Genomic DNA, 23,258 nt, shown 5'->3' with positions numbered 1-23,258 from the left:
CCTTTGTTCACCTAGTTGTACCACTCACATGTTCTTCAGTGTCTTATAATAGGTGGATTCACAAGAGGTTTACGTCTGTTATTGTTCAGAAGTTTATGAATAAAGCCATATTTGTATTAGTTGGATCAGTTTTATGTATTACATGGTTACTACAAAGCAGTGTTGCAAATTTAAATTCAAGTGATCATTGGTAGTCACGAAAGAATTTGACTAATTAGTGGCTTCAGTGTTAAGAAAAAAAAAATCCTTCCAATTACAGAGTCTAGATATTAAGCATACTTGAGTCTGATGTAGTCATGAGCTTTCTGTTTGACTCCTAACTTGAACTTCCTTTTTAACTGCTGCATAATTCATATAGCAGTTAGTATCAAATTGTAATATTTGAATGATTGACAATATTTTATATGCATATCTGAGGCTTAAATGGCTCTTCAGAGGGTAAGCTGTAACACCACCACCCCCAAAGAGGCTTGTGCAACTTTTACTGTTGGACAAGGTTCTTTGTGAATACACGTATCCACAAACAAACACATGTAATAAATTACAAATGCAAGTTTACAAACAGTATTACATGCTTTTCATTATGTAGTATTTTCTTCAAGGAAGTTTCACATCTTTGACATTGTCACTCCTTCTTTTGTCCTTCTGTTCAATAATGTAGTATATAACAACTTCAAATGAAACTGTTTACCAAAAGTATTCAGAAAATTAGGTCAACTCAGTTCCTACCTTCAAAACAAGCACAGCAAAGGATATTATATTATGTCATAAATCACTGAGGCAATTGTTCATATATATATGTAGTTTTTTTTATTTAAGTTCAGCTTGGACTTTGAAAATTATGATGAAAACAAGTAAGTATATGGATCTCTCTTCTACAACTTAAGTCTCATAGCACAGATACTTTATCAAATAAACTCGGAAGGTTGCATTATATTCATATTTGGTCTTACATACCAATTTCCCAACACAATCCCTGATTAATCCTTCACTAGACATAGTATTCTTCTGCTAACATGCTATGATAGACATCGTATCTTCATAAAGAGTATAACTGTATCTAATGTCAGTTCATACACCCATCCGGACATCTTTTTGGTATGATCAGATCCTGGTACTTGTCTTGTACCCTAAAGTATCTAAATTTGGATGAAGTGAAGAAGGCATAACTGAGTCAGTTGTACTTAGCTCTTTGATGATGAAGTTTTGATGATAGTTCCCAAAGCTGCCGCTTTTTCTTCTTCTTAAGCAAGCTTTTAAAAATGGGTTCCGGTAGTAGGTTTAAGTTGCTGTTTGCATTTAAATAAATAATCATTGACATGATGTCATTTTCCATCAGATGGTTTAATTGTAGATTCTGATACATTTTCACAACTGATTACAGTATTCACGTATATTAATTCAGTTTATAGAGTGATCCTTTAATAAACATCCGCTTTCATGCGTCCCTGGCAACAAAAGTGCATCGTCTGTCTCGATATGTCAAAGATCTCGTAATCTTCCAGGTTCAGGCTGGAGTTGTTATTCTGGTTTTAGTTTATAGACTTTTGAGACAGGTTAATATCATTTTAAAAACTAAAACATTGTGAAACATAGTGCTTGAGAATAATTCCTACAGTAACTACTGGTAATTATTTATAGGAATATGATGTATATATTGTGTTGACAAAGGTATACTTAATTTGATTTGGGCATGTTTTCCTCGCTGATAGTCAAACAGGTGTTTTGCAGTTTTGGAGTTTCTATGAATACATTACATCTGTTTTATGTTCCCTACCAGGATTTACAAATAATAGCAGTAATTTTGATGTGACCAGCTTTGAGAACCAACTGTGGTTTTGAATTCAGAATTACAAAAAGCAATTTTCATATTTCAGATTTGGCTATTTTCTGTTTGGGGTAGAGCTGACAAAAACTAGGATGCATTTCATTGTCTTTGTCTCCTAAGTTTTTGAGTGAGCATTAAGTTCCAAAAGATAATCTAATAAATGTTTCAACATTATTTCACTATTGTAACTTTTGTCTTTTAGTTTCTTATTGAAAGTAACATAGTTATTTTTTAATGTTAGCAGTCAGAGATTTGTTTACATGTAATATCCGTTTTGCCTGTTTCAAAAATTTATGTCTTCTTGATAACTATTCAGTTTCAAATTTAGTTGTAAGCTTCATTGAAGATAATTTTCAAAAAGCTGAAAAATTTGTATTATATTTCTTGTCTATAGAACTTATAGGGTGTCTATGGATATTACCTGTGGAAAAATATTGTGTGAATGATTTGAAAAGATTGCAAAGATGAACAAGAAAGTCTTACTGAATCTACCGATACCATATTCGTAAAGTTATAAGTAGTGTATAACTGTAATATAATTTATTGCATCAATGTGCATTCTGAACTTGACACTTTTTCATCAGGTATAGTGAACTTCATATCCAATATAAATCTCAAATTAACTGATCCAAAACTTTTACAAGACGAAATAAACAAATTATCAAATCATTCGAGTATACATGTACTTAATCATAGATAATGGTTAAATAGCCACTGTGTATCTGAGCATATGTGTGTAGATGTGACATTGATAAAGTGTAGCTGAAGATACAATGTCATATGGCTTGGGCCTTGCGTAAGCCACACACATAACCACAAAGAGTGTGTATCCCCCTGATTACAAAAATTCAGTTTTCACACACATTACTGATGGTATGGTTTCAAATGTGTAAGATTCCTGAGTCCAAACAGTTTCCAAGTCTGTAATCATTATGATGTGGAATTCCTAAAATTTCAAGTGGTCCTATATAAATGACAACAGATTTTTTAATCTCTTGATTTATAGGCTTAGATTTCTCATAACTTTTGTCAATGCCAAGTCTCCTACTCTAAATTGTATAGCTTCCAAGTTTCTATCATGTCTATGCTTTCTCTTACTGGGACATAACTGCATATTTTTCCTAGCCATCTCTTCTCTCTCATCTACAGACAACTCTGTACTAACAGAATAACTAATCAGTTTGTTTAATAAATTAGTAGGTTTTTGCCATAGTGTACTTCATAGGGTGAAAATCCAGTTGTAGAGTGCTGTAAACTGTTCAAACTATCTTCAGACTGACTGATGTAAGAATATCAATTAGTGCGATCTTTGCTACAAATGTTCTACATAAGTGTCCATTTTCCTTATATATCTCTCTGTTGGATTATGTGAAGGTGAATGAACAGAAATAATTATGTGCTTCATATTCCTTTCTCTAACAAAATCATTCCAAACAATTGATGTGAACTAGCTTCCATTATATGACAAAATAGCTTTTGGTGTACTATCTTTTGAAAGAAATCTTTAGTAATACTAAGAATAATCTTTTTATTAGTTGCCTTTTCAAATGGTGAAGTTTAACTAATTTTGAAAATAAATCTACCGTTACAAATAAATAACTATAATCCTCTTTTGAATGAGGCAGTTGTCCAAATAACTCCACTCGAATGAGTTCTAGCTTGTTCTTTGTTATAACGTTTTGCATGAAACCTCTATGTGTTTGATTTGCAGTCTCGAACCTTTGACATCTGTCACAAGAAACTAAGCATTTTTTTCTCTCCTACTAATATTGTTAAAATAGACGTTTTCCTGGCTTTTTTAAATACATTTCATAGTGCCAAGTGACCACAGCTCTGGTGTATGTATTTAATAAGCTGTCAGTGTGTTGCTCCAGCCAGCAGACTTTCCAACTGTCTGAATCTACACTGTGTCTTCTAAACAAAATTCCTTTATATACCTGGTAGTAATATTTGACTGTATCATAACTCCTTTTGCCTAAATAACTTTTTACCAGCCTCCATTAATCATCATCATGATTCTGATTTCTCCTTAGCTATTTGCAAATTTTAGTAATCTCTTTTTCTCCCTTAAGACCCTGAATGCATATAATTATGAAATTCCTATTGCTTTCTTCATCCCCCCCCCCCCCCCCACCCACCCACTTCAAAAATTACTCTGTTGAATCATCTGGCCCATAGACCAATCCCCATTGAACTCTATTTGGTAATCTACATTTTAGTGTGTCAATCTGATTCAGCTCAGCTAGTGGTTTATCCAAATGTGCTAATGTTCTTAGCTGTCTCTCACAGAACTCCCTTATTCTCAGATTACCTTCTCTGTAACTAGAACAATTTAAAAACTCACTCTTAATCCTAGTTTGCTTGCTCTCTGATGAAAAGTTAGTTAGAAACAGATTTTCAAAAGCTTCAAATGACATCTCTGAGTTAACATGTTGGTTAGCCCAGGATAAAGCTTCTCCATCTGAAAACTTCTTAACTAACTTGTCTTCTAAATGATCTGGTATGCTGTGTGTGAAACTATCTTTGCATTGACACAAAAAGTCCACCAGATGGATCTTATGATCTTGCGGGAAATACTTTAAAATCATGCTATTGAACATATTACCAAACAAAAATTATTGCTGAAATTATTAGTGTAAAAATTGCTTGTTAGTTTATTGACTATAAAGTTAACTACATTTATATTCTTATTACAACCCTTAACATTCCCACTTACAATGGCTGACTCTTTCTTTATTGTTTCCATTGTTTCTATTAATCTCACCTCAATAACAGTAACCCACTCATCCATTACTTTCAATTCCGTATCAGTAAATTATTGTTTTCTATTATTGTATTTCTGTTTTATTTAATTCCAGTTTTTTATCTAAATTCTGTGACTTTAACTTAAAAAGTATATGAATATACTTGAAATCCTGATCATTCCTGTCTCTTTAATTAATATTTCCTTTGATTCTATTAATCTTAACTCAATAACAGTAACCCACTCATCCATTACTTTCAATTCCATATCAGTAAATTATTTAAATGAACCTAGTTCAGCTTATGCTTCATCGGCTATCTCAACAGTACAATTAAGTTTTTTATTACCCTGTGTTAAGTTTTCCTTTATTTCTTTTATACCTTTTCCTGTTTGCTCAAGATTTTGTTCTGATAATTTGTCACCAAAGAATGTTGTTAACTGATCAATAAGGTCTTTTAATAGATCTGGCTGCTGAAATCCCAGAAAAGGTGAACAAATACTGCTTGCATTATTTTCTCTATCCTCTTCCTCCCCAGTAATTAACTCTGTATTTGATGACTGAAGTTGCTATACTTCATTGTTATTATGATCCATACTAACACTCATGTCTATCTCACTTACATTTTTGATGCTCATTTTGAAAAAAATCTACAAATTCATCATAGAGGTTTTACACATGGCCTAACATGGCTTAGCAAAACCATCTGAAAAACATTACTGATGAAAGTGCTTACCTTTTTTGTTGCATTGCAATGCCAGGCAGTGGTCAGGCAGGCAATTAACGTCCATTGGATTGTCCACAGGTCCTTTCAGTAACTGGCCACAATCATCCGCAGTACAAATTGTTCCAACATTTGCAAACCTAAAACTTTCAGACAATGTTAGCACTGCAAACTGTCTTATACACATCCAAGCTCCTACCAACACTTTGTAACATTACTGCTGGAAACATGAGTAAATATAATTATTCAAAACTGCTAAATAGTAAAGTTCACTTTGAAATCTCTTTAAGTAGTCTCACCAAAAATGAATGATAAAAACGTCACTTCCTGCAGGTACAGAACATGTAGTGCTTGTACCAAAAATTTAGACTGAAACTAATAAGTATGAAAATGTCAGCAAAGTTCTTGATGATGTAAACTCAGTGGTAGAATTCAATACTCAACTTTTAGATCTTCATGTCTGCTTTGCTGCTGATATCCTGTTGTCCATAATATGTTGCAGTAAGAAGTTGTATGAATCTTGCCACATCATGGAAATCATCAATAAAAGTTCAGGAGTTGCTATGAATTCTTTTATTTCTGTGTGGGTGTGTGCAGCAATGAAAAATTGGTATTACAAACTGACTACATCTTGACTCTCTCAGGATGGGCCACAATCAGCACAATGACAGTGCCATTGCACATCTATTTATACTTTAGTATCAATCAGTAATGTAGTTTAAGGTTCAAATTTACAAAATTACAAAAGAAAATTAATACACAGAGATAAACTGTGGACAGTGTAATTTAGGTACATTATTTCCTGGTGAGTATGTATAGGTAGTTTGTGAAATAAACAATTCAGAAGTGTCGAACAAGATAATATGCAGCAATTAACTATACAAATTACATTTGATTAATTTATAAGCAGGATGTAAGTTGCATCATTTTTCCAACATAAATTTGAATTACAAATGAAATATGCTTTCATTTAATATTAGCCATATAGTTAAAAATGATTGTCAGGGCTGAAAATCTGTATATGTTTACATTTGTAATAAAGGACTGCATAATTTCTCTTTAATTACATATGATGTTGCAAATATAAATTCTAGTAAACCCTAGTAGTCATTAAATAATTTAGCTAATCAGTGGCTTCAATGTTAACAAAAAATATTCCTACTAATTACAGAGTCTGGATATTAAGTATAATTGAATCTGATTTAGTCATGAACCTTCTATTTGGCTCTTAACTGGAACTTCCCTTTTAACTGCTGTGTAATTCACACAATAATTAGTATCAGATTGCAACATTCAAATGTTTGACAAAAAATTTTATATGCATATCTGAGGCTTAAAATACTCTTCATAGGGTGTTCTGTAACATATAACATGTAATACAGCTTAATAATCAGTTTATGTATTTAATATAGAATGATGTGTTCTATTTTGTTGAATAAATCTAGAAATATTAGTACAATATGGAATCATGAGCAAGCATATTGTGAAGCAGTTTATCTTCCAGTTCTCATTTTGAGTTTGGTAACTATACTAGTTCATACAAGATGTGTTTAGCCTGCATGCAATAGGGGTGGGAGAAATGTATCAAATCGAAATCCTTTCATGTGAGTGAACTTGGCTTCACTGATCAATCGTAAGATAAATCACACACCTGAGGTCAAATAGCTTTGAATTTCACAGGAGGAGTCCAACGACTGAATTTCAGATTTGAAAATTGCTTACACCATTTGTTATGTAGCATGGTACATACTTTCTTCCTGCTGAAACCATAAGGTTTTCATGTTAACATAGGCATAGTCTTCCAGCTTCTGCACTAGCAATCCTTTTTGTTATATTAGAAAATTGTGATCATTTTATTATGATTTATTGATGTCATCAAATAAATAAAGGAGCAAAGAGAGTAACAGCAAAAGTTAATGACATTCCACAGCAAACATAGTAAACAATACACCCAAGACCATGGAGATTGTGTGGAAGATTCTGTGTTCAGCAATAAATATTCTCTTTGATTACATATTCATGAAGATGAAAATGGTTTTTCTCTGCAATCTTAATGTGTTATGTAATCAATGGTCGAAGGAGTTCCTTTCTAAATAGTTTTAATTAGAATGAGCAGAACTGATTTCATGCACATTTTTTTAAAAATAAATAAATAAATGTTCACCCTTTACTATTTCAAGTTAAATGTCAATTACTGTCATGTGAACGAATGATAAAAGCAGTAACTGATACCAACTACACAGTGTGAAAGTTCTGTTGTGTGTTTCATGAATCCCACAAAATTCTATATAATCTTCTCATGAATGAATGATATGTGATCAAACTATATTAGATCATAATAACATCAATATTTACTACCTGCAGCAGTCTCATTATCACTGTTATTATGAAATAGTTTCCATTTAACTGGTAAATGTATCTCACCATGAATGGCCCTATGCAATACCCTCAATACATTGCATGAGCCAGTCATGGTCACAACAGAGTTCTGCGTAGTTGTGAGTGCATTATGTTGGAGCTATTGAATGTGAACAAATTGTCAATGCTTCTATGATGGGTGCTTCCCTATCCAAGGTAGGCGAAGTGTTTGGTGTTTCAACAGGCATCATATCAAAGATGTATACAGCATACAGGGAAAGCAGAAAAGTCAAAAAGAAACAAAAGTGTGTTTTGAATTAAGATGACAGCTGGTCATTGAAGAGGATTGTGCTGAAAAATAAGAGGACGAGAGCTGCAAAAGTCACTTCTGAACTGAATGTCACACTCTTGAACCCTCTCAGCACCAAACAATTTAAGCTGGGAATTGCAGGGCAAGCTAGAATTGCAAAACCACACAAAATGATGCAAATTCCAGTAACAGAAAATCTGGTGCCATATCCATAAAATCTGGAAGAAAGTCATTTGGTCAGATGAGTTTTGTTTCACACTGTTTCCAACTTCTGGCCAAGTTTATGTCTGCATACACTGCCCCAAGCCTATGATGCAGATTGTTTGCTGCCAAGAATTAAATGTGTTGGCATTCACTGATTATTTGGGCACTCATATCGTGATATTCCATGGGCTCCATGGTTACTATGCAATGCTGCATTACTGCCAAGGATTACATGACAGTTTTGGTTGATCAGGTCCATCCCAAGGCACAATATTTGTTTCCCAATTGTGGTTCTGTTTTCTAAGATGACATGGCCCCAGTTCACACAGCACGCATCATCCAGTGTTACCTTTGTTAACACAAGGATGAATCGTCGCAACTCCCCTGGCCACCACAGACACCAGATCTCAATGTTATTGAGCCTTCATGGTCTACTTTGGAGAGAAGGGTGTGTGATCCTTATTGATCTCCACCTTTGTTACCTGAACTTGCAGGAAGAATGGTATAAGATTCCCTTAAAAATCATACAGGACCTATATTTATCCACTGTGAGGTGACTGGAAGCTGAAGATCAAAAGCAATAAACCAATAAGGCAAAGAAAATTTGGGCAGACCAAGGCAGCATTGGTGTTATAGTAGGCATACAATCAATGTGTTGACTATGATGATGACAATTAGTATCAAAATGTTTCTCTGTTTCATAAGTATTAAATGACAAGGGACTTGTACCATTGCTAAAAGTTCATTATTACTGACAATTCATTGCACCATATGTATCTGATTTACATAATAAAGACTGACTTCTCCTTCTGTTTGGTCTCTCTTCGTCCTGATCTCTCTGTTCTTATTTTGCATCTTTCCCTTTCTCAAACACTGTTAGTGACACAACATTCTGCTAATATGTAGAAGGCAATGTCCTGACTGGCTGATTAATCATCAGCCAGCACTAACTGCTAGGAACAGAAATTTGAAATTGGGAGATGGTATTGATCTAATACTGTAGGCATTCTTTAAGGTTCTTTTTTTTAATTCCTTAGGGGGTGAAATAAGGGCTGAAAGGGTTTTTGAAACTATGTCACTATCAAGGCAATTTTGAAGCTGGTCCTATGAAAATTGGTATTTTGTTTCTGAATCAAAAATAAAGAAATATGTGGTTCAGTATTTTTCGAAATTTAACCACTGAGGAGGGTGAAGCAATGGGTGCACCTTTTTTTTAAAAAAATAAACTATTAAAATGAACTCTTGAAGTATTTTTTAAAGTACATCTATGAAGAATAGTATTTTACTTCTCAGTCACAAATGAAAAAATATGTTTTACTGTTTATGGAAATTCAACCCCTATGGCGGTAAAATAGGGGATGAAAGTTTTTATTAAAATATTTCATTATGGATGCATTTTTGAAGCTAAATCTATAAACATTTGTATTTGACTTCTCTGTTAGGAATGAAAAAAATACACATTTCACTGCTTTTGGAAATTCAACTCCTAAGAGAGTAAAATGAGGGATAGATATTTTTAAGAAAATATTTTGTTTTGTTAAAAATATTTTAAAGCTAAATCTATGGAAATTGGTTTTTCATTTCTCAGTTAGATATAAAGAACTATACATTACGGGATGAATGCTTCATGTAAATATGACACAATAAGAATGCAAAAGGCAGGATTAACAAAAACCTTGGGCTCCAGCTACTGAAATTGCTTCTTGGTCAGAAGTACATTCGGAAAAGATCATGCTTCTATGGCCTTCGTAAGTGTGAAAAGCTTAGAAAATGTCTATGAGAGGAAAGCAGCTGGTGCTAAGCTTATATTCTGTTGTGGATGTAAGATCTTAGATGTTCAAGGGGCAGCAGTACCATTAATACACAAATTCTTTCTTTACAAGATCACACAAAATGCCAACATGAAAATTTTTCACATTTATTGCTCCTAAATTTTTAGTTCTGAGATCTAGTGTGGCTTTCTAAATCAGTAATGATTGCTGTGGTTACATCTGAAAGTTGTTGTCTGAAAAGTGATACATACCTCTTGTTATAGTAGTTGTTGTTGTCCTCAGACTGAAGACTGATTTGATGACCTCTTCCTGCTTCTCTGTCCTGTGCAAGCCCTCTCATCTCTGAATAACTATTACAGCCTTCATGCTTTTCAACCTGCATAGCATATTCATCTCTTGGACTTCCTCTTCAATTTTTCCCCTTTATACTCCCTCCAGTACTAAACTGGTGATCTTTTGATGTCTCAGAATGTGTCCTATCAAACGATCCCTTCTTTCAGTGAAATTGTACTACAAATTTCTTTCCTCCCTAACTCTGTTTAGTTCCTCCTCATTAGTTACATGATCTACCCATCTAATCTTCAGTATCCTTCTGCTGCATCTCATTTCAAAAGCTTCTGTTCTCTTCTTGTCAGAACTGTTTACAGACCAAGTTTTACTTCCATATAAGACTACACTATAGATAAATACCTCCAGAAAAAGCTTCCTAACACTTATATCTATAATCACTCTTCTTTAGAAACACTTTTTTTTTTTTTGCAATTGCATTTTATATGCTTTCAACTTTGGCCATCATCAGTTATTTTACTGCTCAAACAGCAAAATTTATCTTCTACTTTTAGTGTCTCATTTCCTAATGTAATCCCCTCATCATTGCCTGATTTAATTTGACTACATTCCATCACTCTTTTGCTTTTATTCATGTTCATTTTCTATCCTCTTTTCATGACAATGTTCACTCTGTTCAAATGCCCTTCTAAGTTATTTGCTGTCTCTGACAGATTTAAAATTTCATCATAAAACCTCAAAGTTTTTATTTCTTCCTTCTGAACTTTAATATCTTCTCCAAATTCTTCTTTGGATTCCTTTAGTGTTTGCTCAGTATATAAATTGAATATCATCACAGACAGGTTATCAAATGGTTCAAATGGCTCTAGGTCATCAAATGGTTCAAATGGCTCTAAGCTCTATGGGACTTAACATCTGAGGTCATCTGTCCCCTAGACTTAGAACTAAGTAAACCTAACTAACCTAAGGACATCACACACATCCATGCCCAAGGCAGGATTCGAACCTGGGACCATAGCAGCTGCGTGGTTCCGGACTGAAGCACCTAGAAACACTCAGCCACCATGACCAGCTGATAGGTTATCATCCTGTGTCATTCCTTTCTCAATCACTGTTTCCTTTTCATGCCCCTTGACCCCTATAATTGATGTCTGGTTTCTGTACAAGCAGTAAATAGCCTTTTACTCCTTCTATTTTATCCCTGCTACTTTCAGAATTTCAAACAGTGTATTCCAGTTAACATTGTCAACAGCTTTCTTTAAGTCTACAAATGCTATAAATAGACATTTTATTTTTTGTAACGAATTTTCTAAGATGAGTCATAGAATGAGTATCGCCTCACATATGCTTTCATGTTAGTATTTTGGAAACCCTGAATTGTTAAACAGATAGTTAGGTAATGTTCACATGTGCTTTAATTGAAATTGGAATGATTATATTCTTCTTGAATTTTGAGGGTATTTCACCTGTCTCATATGTCTTGCACACTAGATGGAACAGTTTTCTCATTGCTGGCTATTCCAAGGATGTCAGTAATTCTGACAGAATATTGTCAACTCCAGAGTCCTTGTTTCGGCTTAGATCTTTCGTACTCTGTCAAATTCTTTTCATGGTATCATATCTCCCATCTTCATCTACTTCCTCTTTCCTTTCTATAATATTGCCTTCAAGTTCATTCTCTTGCATAGTCCCTCTATGTATTCTTTCCACCTATCAGCTTTCTCATCTTTGCTTAGTATTGGTTTCCCATCCAAGCTTTTAATATTCATACAGCTGTTTCTCTTTCTCCAAAGGCCTCTTTAATTTTCCAATAGGCTATATGTATCTTCCCCCTCATTATATACACTTCCATATCCTCGCATTTGTCCTCTATCTCTTCCTGCTTACCCATTTTGCACTTCCGGTCATCTTATTTTTAGATGTTCATATTCTCTTTCACCTGCTTTGTTAATTGCATGTTTATATTTTCTCCCTTCATCAGTTAAATTCAGTATCTCCCAAGATATCCAAGGATTTCTACTAGACTTTGCCTTTTTATGTATATGATCCACTGCTACCCTCACTTACTTCATCTCAAAGGAACCTATTCATCTTCCAATGTATTCCTTTCTTCTATTTCAGTCAATCATGGCCCAATGCTCCCTCTGAAACTTTCAACAACCTCTGGTTCTAGCAGATTATCAAGGTTCCATCTTCTTATTTTCCTGCCTTTTTGCAATTTCTTCAGTTTTAATCTGCAGTTCATAACCAATAAATTGTGGTCAGAGTCCACATCTGCACCTGGAAATGCGTTACAGTTTAAAATCTGGTTCCTGAAATCTCTGTTTTACCATTATATAATCAATCTGAAACATTCCAGTTTCTCTATGTCTCTTCCACATATACAACCTTCTTTCATATTTCTTAAACCAAGTATTAGTGATGATTAATGTAGCTCCATGCAAAATTCTACCAGGTGGCTTGCTCTTTCATTCCTTTCCCCCAGACCATATTCACCTACTATTTTTCCATCTCTTCCTTTCCCTTATACCAAATATCAGTCCCTCTGCACAATTGAAAACTTTTTCGTCCCTTAACTATCTGAATAATTTCTTTCATTTCATCATATATTTTTTTCAAATTTCTTCATCATCTGTAGAGCTGGTTGGCATATACACTTGTAGTACTGTGGTGGATGTTGGCTTTGGGTCTTTCTTGATAATATATAATTATCATAGTGCATTTTCTTGAGAATTTAAAAAGATTACTGGAGAATGAGATAGCTCATTAAGTATCATAGAGATTACTTGACCTCTCCAATTATAAACCTATCAGTAAATCCTCTTTTAATCACTGAATAGTTGAAAAGATTGCATAAATACAGGTGGAGAAGGCAGCATATCAAATTAATACAGCAATTCAGTGCTCTAGTACATAAAAATCAGCCAGAAAATATATCAATTTTTAGCAGTCTTAAAACATTTGTAATTTGTCTACCTTTTGTATTTTTGAAAATAATGTGTCTCCAAGACCTGCATTCCACGTTCTTCTATTTAACTGCAAAGATTTGGCAACTGATTCACACAGCTACTGAATATTGTAATGTACAACATGTCAGAATTTTAATTATGACAAATATGGTAAAAGAAATATTAAACTCACCAGATTTCCACCTGGCACTCTACATTGCAGTATATATTACAACAAGTCAATAATGCAGGAAATAGTACTCCATTTGTTGCAGTGAATGTTAAGCAGAAAATGCTGCAAAGAAGTAACACTGTAATTATCAGATTCTCCTCTTAACAGTCTGATGTCATGATAGCACATCCATGCTGTGGCCCATCCACTCTAGTTGTTTACATTCTAACACTCTCAGTGTGTGACACACCTGGAACCTTCCTCCCCTATCAGTGAAGGAACTATCAATTGGAGGACCCAGATAACTGAAATTTTTGTGCAAAATAGCTTCTGATGCAGGTAGATAGCATCTCTTTACCTGCAAGATAAAGTTGTATGTTATAATGCTGACACAACTTATCCACCCTATAGCAATTCAGCTGCATTTAGGTAAATCCAAGATCCAGCCAGTGGACGATAAATATTAACAATCTTCTTTTAACCCCCCTCTTAGTTCTTTTCAGTGTCCTCAGAAATCTCAGTAAGTAAAACATGTCAGAATACCGTTTCAAAGAAATGTAAAATCAGGATGCCACACCAAAATCAAACACAACAGTTGCATTAGACACATTGCCATTCGTCAATGCATTAATAAACTTCACTTACAAGTAAGTCCATTTTTTCAACAGTCCCTCCTCCAGCTATTTGCCCCCTGATCTAAAACAAAACTGCACCAAATAATGGCAGGTCAGGCTAGATCATCTGAATTGACTCTGAAATTCGAAACAGCTGCTCAGCTACTACTACTACTACTATTACAAAAAAGCTGCTGCTCCATGTGAATGCACCAACTGGGCCAACCTTCTTATCTTCATGAGGGTCTCCAACTTGTCAGTACTTCTCAATTTTGTAGTGTCAGAGCAACTTGTAAAATTTGTTATGCATTTTGGCCCATTAGTCATCAACACTGTAGCTGCATAATGCCTGGCTTGTTTCTCACCCAAGAGTATTCTCGTTTGTTCACCTACAGACCTCCAATAGCAACTGTAAACTTGTTCCGCCAGACCACTAATTTCAACTCTGAACAAAAGTTCCCATGATGTCATGAGGAACTATCGTAATACTCTGTGCAGTGAGATCATTCCGAACTGTCACACTGTGCTCATATTTGGAGAAAATTCCTCTTCCATCTCCCACAGGCTTCTGACAAACAGAGTTTCCCAGCTTCTATGCTGGTAGAAACATTTTCCAAAAATCCTGTGGAGGCTCATTTCTGTCACATCTATGGGGATTTGTTGCACCAAAATTAATGCATATTAAAATAACTTTTTTGAATTTGAATCTGGATCAAATAATAATTCCTTGGAGAACTCAACCCTTGTGACTTGGAAAGGATATGTCACACTCTATGCTTAGAAGTCTACTATGTTGTCATTTGTTTAAAGACAGTGCTCGTATATGTAAATGGAAAAGATGGGAATTATAAATATATTTGATGAAACAGTGGAATACTGGGTGCATAATTTCATGCCCAGTCCAAATCATCAGCAGTTGTAACAGTGTACCATTAACTAACAACACCTACACAAAATATTTCTAGTGTGTCAAAGAAAAGTTCCATATTGTTATAATTCTTTTTGCAGTTCAATGATTACTGTATTAGTATATTACTTATAAGAGAATATTCTGAAAACAGACAAATAATTTTTACCTGTCCTGTGTTAATCATTTGTATTTGATCATTAATTTTTTACTGCCATTACTTTCCATTACTGGTACAGAAAATCCACTGGTTTTCATGACCAAAGATTCCAACCCCTCACTGTCTTGACATAAGTTACTGTTAGGAAAATGAAACTTAATTGTGTGATACTTTCACTTGGTTTAACATTAAGCCTACCAGAAAAGAAGACTTTCAATTTATTTTTGTAGATTTTTATTTCTATTTATATATTTATTGCTGTGTTCAAGATTTAAGGGACAAAAAGAAATTTGACATCAACAAAGTGAAAATACATACATGAAACTTACAGATGTTGTGACATTAGGTTTACCATCTTACAGACAAAGGTTTTATTGGTGATAAAAATGATGCTGAATAGAACTGGAAATATTCTATTCGACTTCATTGGCAACATTTGTGACTATCACAGCAAATGAAAATGGAAGTGTCAGTGTGGAGCCACAGTGTCCTTCATTTCATTGCAGTGTGTCTTATTTGTTACATGTAACTTAAACTCATGTCACATTTGTGTATCATTCACATGGTACTACACTTCTGAAAATTTGTGTTGAAGTAAAATGTTACATACAGTATTGAAATAAATGTACTTGTTAATAATGGATGACAAATTTTTCTGCAGTACATCATGTTTCCTGTCCTGATTATGTTGCAGTCCAAAGCTTTAGCTGTTACACTTCTGATCTGCAGAAACAGTGTGTAGGCTGCTTTTATAGGTCATTGTGGTTAATTACAGATTTCTTGTTTAATTCTCACACCTGTTTGTTAGTTTCCTTAAAGCTATTGTCATGTTCCTGTCAAAACAGACGTATCTCACAATTTATTGTTAAAAATATTGAAACAGAAAGTTGCTTGTCTTTTTAAGTAAATGTTTGTGTCTGTCCATAATCTATGTGCTAAATGATTTTAACCCCTTTCTAAGTTCAGTTTTGAACTAAATAAAGACATATCAATCAAATTAAGGTATATCTACTTAAAATATTTGCAGCTGTAATATTACAATATCTGTTACTGCTACATCTGTGAAACATTCAGCCTTCCACAAATTTCTCATTTTTTTTGGTATACATTGTGTATTTCTTATTGCAGGCTTGTCAGAAGGTGAATTTTCACTGGCTTCCTGCAATGCTCTAAGTTAGGATGTACATCCATATAAAGAAAATTTTAATATCACCATTTCTTTGTTTTTGTCTGTGTAGAGTTCCCTGATTTGAAGTATGCACCTACACTCAAAGGTGAGTGGCAAGATGGCATCATTACATTTGCCTGTTCAAAACTTACTTCTTATGCACACAAACCTGTACCCTTCTTGTTGAGTGTGCAACACATAACCTAATTTCACTAATGATTTTGTTGTCATGCCACAGATCCAGTTTCTGTTAATGTAATCAAGTTAATTTTGAAATTGTTTTCTTATTCTTTGTTACTTCCAATCTCTCGGGTACCGTCCAATTAATTGCAATTTTATTCTTTTTTTTAAAAGGTGTAATTTATCTACTTTTGGAATGATAATATAAAAGTTAATTTCAAAGACTACACCTATTTCATATGCAACTTACATGTCATTTACTTGTGAATGACCTATTAACATACAGAAGTAATGAAGAAAGATTGTCAACAGTGAGTCAAATTTATACAGTTATTTGTTCCTCAGGTGTTGTTGGTATACATTGTATATTGCTTATTGCAGGCTTGTCAGAAAGTGAATTTTCACTGGTTATCCCATATTTTTTGTTCAGATGATGATTCTGTATATTTGTAGTAAATAGTTACTGTGACAAGTTCATATAAAGAACAAGTGGTGCCATAAAGGAGCTGCAACACTCTATTCTGCTTTCGATGTCCTTCAATAACTATAGTTCCAGCAGTATTCGTTTATTGTTATCCACCACTTTGTCATTTACAGTTCGCTCTTTTTGCATAATTGTTAAGTTTGTCACAGATTACCATCCTATGCTTTCCCCCACTGTATCTAGCACAACCTGCATGCCCCATTTCAAGCATCATACTGCTTTGTTACCCCCTCATCTCCCAATGATCCACATTATGGTGTTTCATACATGTGCATTAAATCCATGTTCCCTTATAATAAAATTTTGCTTTGGTTACTGTTTACAAGCCTGAATTATTTTATATTGTTATTTTATTTCTTTTAATGGTACATCACTTCACTATCCTTGGAGTTCTTTTTTATATGTGATTGCTTCTTGTCATGATTTCCCTTCTATTTAAAGACACTATTGTACACATCATGCCTTATTTTAATATTTATTTTGACATTTACATGACCTCTCTTTACATTATTTCAAATGTGGAAATTCTTCCTCAAATATATTTTCATAATCTTCTTTAATCTCACTCTCTATCTCTATCTCTCCCTCTCCCTCTCCCTCTCCCTCTCCCTCTCCCTCTCCCTCTCCCCCTCCCCCTCCCCCTCCCCCTCCCCCTCTCCCTCTCCCTCTCCCTCTCCCTCTCCCTCTCCCTCTCCCTCTCCCCCTCCCCCTCTCCCTCTCCCTCTCCCTCTCCCCCCAGAAATTAATTTTTTTGTAAGACTTAAAATGTAGCTTCTTGTCAGACATAAGTATTGATATAGTTGCTTTATTCCTATTTGCAGCTCTTTTCTGTACTCTATCAGTTCATGATCTGCAAAAGCCAAGTGCAGCTCTACTGTAATTAAATGAAAGGAAAGCAACTCTGTATGTTCTTCCTCCTACATAATGACTGCAGATTAGTTACTTTGAATAGCAACACCAGTACTAAAAAGAATGCCCGAATTATTCGATTTCTATTCTTTATTAATGTTACACTACAGGCAACAGTAAAATGGACTTTAGCATAATGCGTTAACTTGAAAATGACATGATATTAACTGATAAATAAATAATAACTGATCAGAAGTGCTTACTGAGTAACACTGGTTAGAAAGTGTTGATGCAAAAAAAAAAAAAAGAGTTCACTCGAGCTATAGCATCGTGACAAGTGGACAGTGAAAAAGAGCAGAAGTTCATAAGCTGAGCTATAAGTGTCACAACATTACTATTGAGATTCATGTCAAAGATACCATCAGTCATTTTTCTTCATTGTCAATAATATGTCTGAATTGCCCTCATAAAAATAAATAACACATTAAAAATGTTGTTATGACATTTTGTCATTAAGGTGATCCTAACATTTATTGGTACCATTGACCAGTTTTAAAATGTTCTTATTACTGTCTATTTCAGTGGCAGCTTGTATGTAAAAGGAAGATGTTGGTACCAACATCTCAGTTATTCTACCTGCTGGGAGTTTTGTTTGGCGGAATCCTTTTTAAATATTTAAGCCAAGTATGGTCACCTCGTCTGATTCTCATTGGAGGAATGATAGTACAAATTATTTCTGGTGTTGGTGTTGCAGTTTCTCCATATTTCACTCTACATTGTGCACTCCGCTTTGTCACTGCTCTTGCTTGCACACAAATGTTCACTGCTGGCTACAACATCTGTGAGTACTGTACATGTGATCACTGGATAATTTAATTTTTCATTGAATTGCTTGAAGACTGTGACATGTTATTGTTTATTAATAGGCACATCATTAATGGAAGGGAAAGCAAGAACAGTGGCTGGATGTTGTTATGAACATCTTTGGTCTGTTGGTGTCATAACACTAGCATGTATTGCGGGCCTTTGTAGAGACTGGCGTCATTTGCAGCTTGCTATCTCATTACCAACTGTTCTCATTCTCTTACTCTTCAGGTACTGTATAAACCATGCTCATAAGAAATTTCTTAAAACATGTAATATTATAATGCAATATAATGTCACAGTTATGTTGCTCTGCTAACTCTGGTGTTGACTGGTTACAGCCAGCTGCAGATGACATATGTGACCCGTAGCTCGAATGTTATGATTATTTTCTGCCATTTCTGTGTTTGCATTTCTGATTTATTGAACATCTTTGACACTTATCTGTTCCAATTTCTGGAAGCTCCTTATTTATCTGAAAGCAGTAAGGGGATGGTGAGGAATGGTAAGCTATTGCGCCAGATACAGTTACCAAAATTTAAACAAATCACTTTATTTAAACAAGCAAAAAATAGCTTTCACTCAAGACAAACTCTGAGACAAACTTAGAAGACATCAGATTAGAACAGCATCTACCACCAATATTTATTAATGAGACTTTACCAAAAGGCAACTGCTGGCAAAACTTACTAATAACCAAAACACACCAAAATTTACTTCTGTGATTTTATGAAAGCAACACTCTGCACTTTTAATCAAACAAACTAATGACATTAGTATTAATAATCACTGCCAACAAGATTTACTACTACAACTTATAAAAAGCAATTGTTACCACAGCAAATTTGAACAACCACTGCCAACAGAATTTACTACAAAAGCTCAAGAAAAACAGCTGCTGGCACAATTTAATAGATTGATCAAATGGGCACAAACTTAAGCAGCAACTACCAAAAACAGGACCATAAAGAACTATCGATGTAATTAAAATTTAGTTTAACTCTGCAGTTTAAACTGAACTTTAAATTTAATTCAGACAGGGCTAGTCCACCAAAATACTGGAGGAAATGCAAGGGATAGTCAGAAGTAAGTTCCAATCAACTGCAAAATGGAAACTGCTGTGAAAATGACAAAGCTTTATTTGCAGCTACTTATCTACATAGTTGCTGATCCTACTTAAGACATCTGTCATAGCATTGCCAGTGCTTTCTGCCAATTCTCTGTGCTGGTCTACAGCTAATTATCTGTGCCAGAAAGTTGTCTTCTTAGCCAGCTGTTCATGTTAGCAGACATGAAATTCAGAGGGAGCCATTTACAGGCTGTATTTTGGGTGATCAAACACTTCCCATTGAAAGCTCTTCAGGAGCATCTTCATTGCCCCTGCAGAATGTGGCTGACCATTGTTTTGAAGAAGGAAATGCATAACACTTATGTTATGTGGGCTGCATAGCTTCAGCTGAAATTTCTCATGAGGCCCTCGTACCTCGTGAGAGACACTACACTCTTGCCATCTTTACATGCTCAGTGTGCAGTCAACTCTGAGAAGAGTGATTTGATGCAATTGACAGGTGTATTAGAGACACTGCCCAACACATCTGTGGAAAGCTTCATCAGATTTTCACAGTCGTTTCATTGCGTGACCAATCAGAACTTGCTTTCCGAATAGCCCTTGTATGTTTCCTAGTACAGAACCAGCAGGTTCAATTAAATATTCAGATTCTAACCAAATGGTACAAACTTTATAACACACAAAACAGATGAACAAGCTAAACATTACTAAAATATACATATACAGAATAGAACAACTTGAGGTTAAAAGAGCCACTCATACAAAGTGTGATAAGCAACCTTAAATATAATTTAACTACACATCACAGTAGTGACTTAATTCATTTTAGCTTTAAATTTTGAATGGGACTCTCAAAGAACATATTAGGATTTTTCCAACCACTCCACTTATACTGCAAGATCACTTACATAGTGTTACTAGAAAACCACTTAATAATCAACCTGACACAACTAGTTCACTGATTATACTGTACTTCTGACAAAACTGGGGGTAACCAGGATGGCGAGGAACATGGGTGACAAGATCACATTACAACATAACACCTGCTAAAACAAGGAATAAATAAATGTATAAGCTCTTGAGCTTTAAATCACCCAAAACAGAATCTAAAAAATGGGACAGCTCTGCAGCTCCTGTGGTCAGTCCAAAAGGGACTCAGTTGTACTCAAATTCCAATCCATCCAGGAAGTGGTCAAGGGCTTGGACTCTTCTGCTAGTGGTACCTGATGATAAGCCTGGTTAATATCAAGCACAGAAAAGTAGTGTGCATCCGAGAACCGGGTGAAGCATTCATGCAAGTCTGGAAGTGAGACTGACTCCAAGATTACTTTCTGATTTGGTTTTGTGGTAGTTGACCACTGGATGGTGTCCCTGGTCACTGGCCTTGAGCACCAAAGGAATTTGGGATGCATAAGGGGACACAGATGGATGAACTTTGCCATTGGCCAGTTGCTCATTGATTATTACCTTTCTAAGTGTTTTTCGTTTTTTGGGGTGATAATCGATAAAGCAGCTGATGCGCTGGCTCCTTATCCATCAACTGAATGTTATATTCAGTTTTGTTTGTGACACCCATCCTATCCATCAAAGTCTCAGGATATTGTTCTAAAATCTGTAATGAGGTCCTAGCCTGCTTCAGATTGAAATGAGACAGTTGAGAAGGAAACCCGCTTTCGATAACCAAAAACATCCCTCGTTGGTGCTTATGGTGACACAAAGGATATTTCTCCCTGGTTTAGAGAGATCTCCTGATCAGTATAATTTAAAATACACCCAGCACATTTTTAAAAAATTGCAGCTTAATAATACCTCGGTACTCAAACCCTGTAACACAGTGAACACAATCAGCCACAACCACTGCTGAATTTTTAGATAAAATTCTACCTTCCTGACAGTGGAAATCAAGCCCCCCATTGACACACCAGCATCTAACACGAGGTTTCTGAAGTACCAGGAATTTACAGATTTGAGAAAACCTACAACACCAGGGTACATCACTTAGTGAGAGGTTGCTTCCAGAAGGTGCAAACATATTCATGGCATACAGCAGTGCACACAAAGGGCAGATCAGCTTGGGAGAGCTCTCTGGTTTTTTGAGTTCTTTTGATTAATTAGTACCTTAAGTTGGCTTACCTCTGAGAGCTTTACATTTACTTATCTTTTATTTATAGAGAGAGTTTAGTCATTGTTTGCTCTTATTTTGGTGTGAATATTTTGTGTACAGTGAAGTAGTTGTGTGCATGAGTTTCTTATTGTGTGTGTGTGTTTCTTATTCCACTTGAAACCAATGGAAAGAATTATGAAATTCAGTGTTAAACAACATAAATTTTATGGAAATCGGTTCACCAAATGAATCAACTGTACTAATTCTGAAATACAATGTGTTACAACACTTGAATCAGCTGCAACTACTCCAAGTGCTTTGAAGCTAAAACTGAAATATTTGTTCAATTGACTTGACAGTATTAATGCTGATAATATAGAGATGGCAACTATCAATTCAGGTTGTGTTATTGTTCAACTCTCTGCTCTATCTGAACTAATAAATAAAGCTTTTCAGTGTAAGGAATGTGGCAATAGTGGTGTGAAGGTAGTTGAGGAGATACATGCTAGAAAAGGTTGTGCATCCAAATTAAGAATTGTTTGTAATTTTTGTGATTTAAGCAAATGTGTTTATACCTGTGGCATGATTGAATGGCGAGTGTATAACACACATATTTATCTTGCTTATGCTATGAGGTGTATAGGCAAAGGGTACATAAGTGCACAAATTTTCTGTGCTGTTATGGACTTACCTCCCACTGCAAGGTTTGACAGGTACAATAAAATTATTCTACAGACTTTAGAAGAAGTATCAAATGATAGTATGAAAAATGCTGTTCAGGAAAGTGTAGACATGAATGACAGCAATACATGTATGTCTGCAGCCCTGGATGCATCATGGCAATGAAAAGGCCATAGTTCCCTAAATGGTGTAGTGACAGCTGTGTCCTTGGAAAGTGGTAAAGCCATTACCAAGTATTGTCATGGCTGTACAAGTGGAACTGAAAATCATACATGTTTGATTAATTTTAGTGGTTATAGTGGAGGGATGGAATCTGTAGGTGTTGTGACGATATTTCACAGGTCAGTGGAGAAATATGGTGTGACGTATACGTCTTACCTAGGAGATGGAGACTCAAAAAGGTACCAAACAATTTATGAATCTAAACCTTATTCTGACACAAAAATTGATAAAATGGAATATGTTCGACATATCCAGAAAAGTATAGGTACAAGGCTGAGGAACATGAAGAGGAATTTGAAGGGAAAGAAATTAGCTGATGGTAAGTGTATTCATGGACGTCATTGGCTTACAGACGAAGAAACAGACAGATTGCAGTATTATTATGGACAAGCTATGAGGCAAAATAAAAATGACCTAGAGGGAATGAAAAAGGCGGTATGGCCTACCTTCTTGTATAAATCCTCCACAGATGACAACCTATTTCATGTAAACTGCCCACCTGGCAGTGAGTGATGGCGTGGCTACCAGAGGTCTGTTACTCAAGGTGAGATCTACAACCATAAACATGTTTGCCATTTGCTATAATGGAAGTTATAAAACCTATATATAGG

The 23,258-nt window shown here is 35.0% G+C and overlaps 1 protein-coding gene across 3 annotated transcripts in view; it reads left to right on the top strand.

The window, feature by feature from the left end:
* LOC126457288 (organic cation transporter protein-like) overlaps positions 1 to 23,258 on the top strand; it is a 312,321-nt gene that overhangs the window by 204,998 nt on the left and 84,065 nt on the right. For all 3 annotated transcript variants that reach the window (XM_050093458.1, XM_050093459.1, XM_050093460.1), the window contains 2 exons: positions 18,290 to 18,548; positions 18,634 to 18,802. In XM_050093458.1, the coding sequence (XP_049949415.1) occupies positions 18,290 to 18,548; positions 18,634 to 18,802 (428 nt within the window). The remainder of the gene's footprint in view (positions 1 to 18,289; positions 18,549 to 18,633; positions 18,803 to 23,258) is intronic.

This window comes from Schistocerca serialis, chromosome 2 (assembly GCF_023864345.2).
Source record: "Schistocerca serialis cubense isolate TAMUIC-IGC-003099 chromosome 2, iqSchSeri2.2, whole genome shotgun sequence".
Classification (NCBI taxonomy): domain Eukaryota; kingdom Metazoa; phylum Arthropoda; class Insecta; order Orthoptera; family Acrididae; genus Schistocerca; species Schistocerca serialis.
This window is presented reverse-complemented; position numbering and strand designations above follow the sequence as displayed.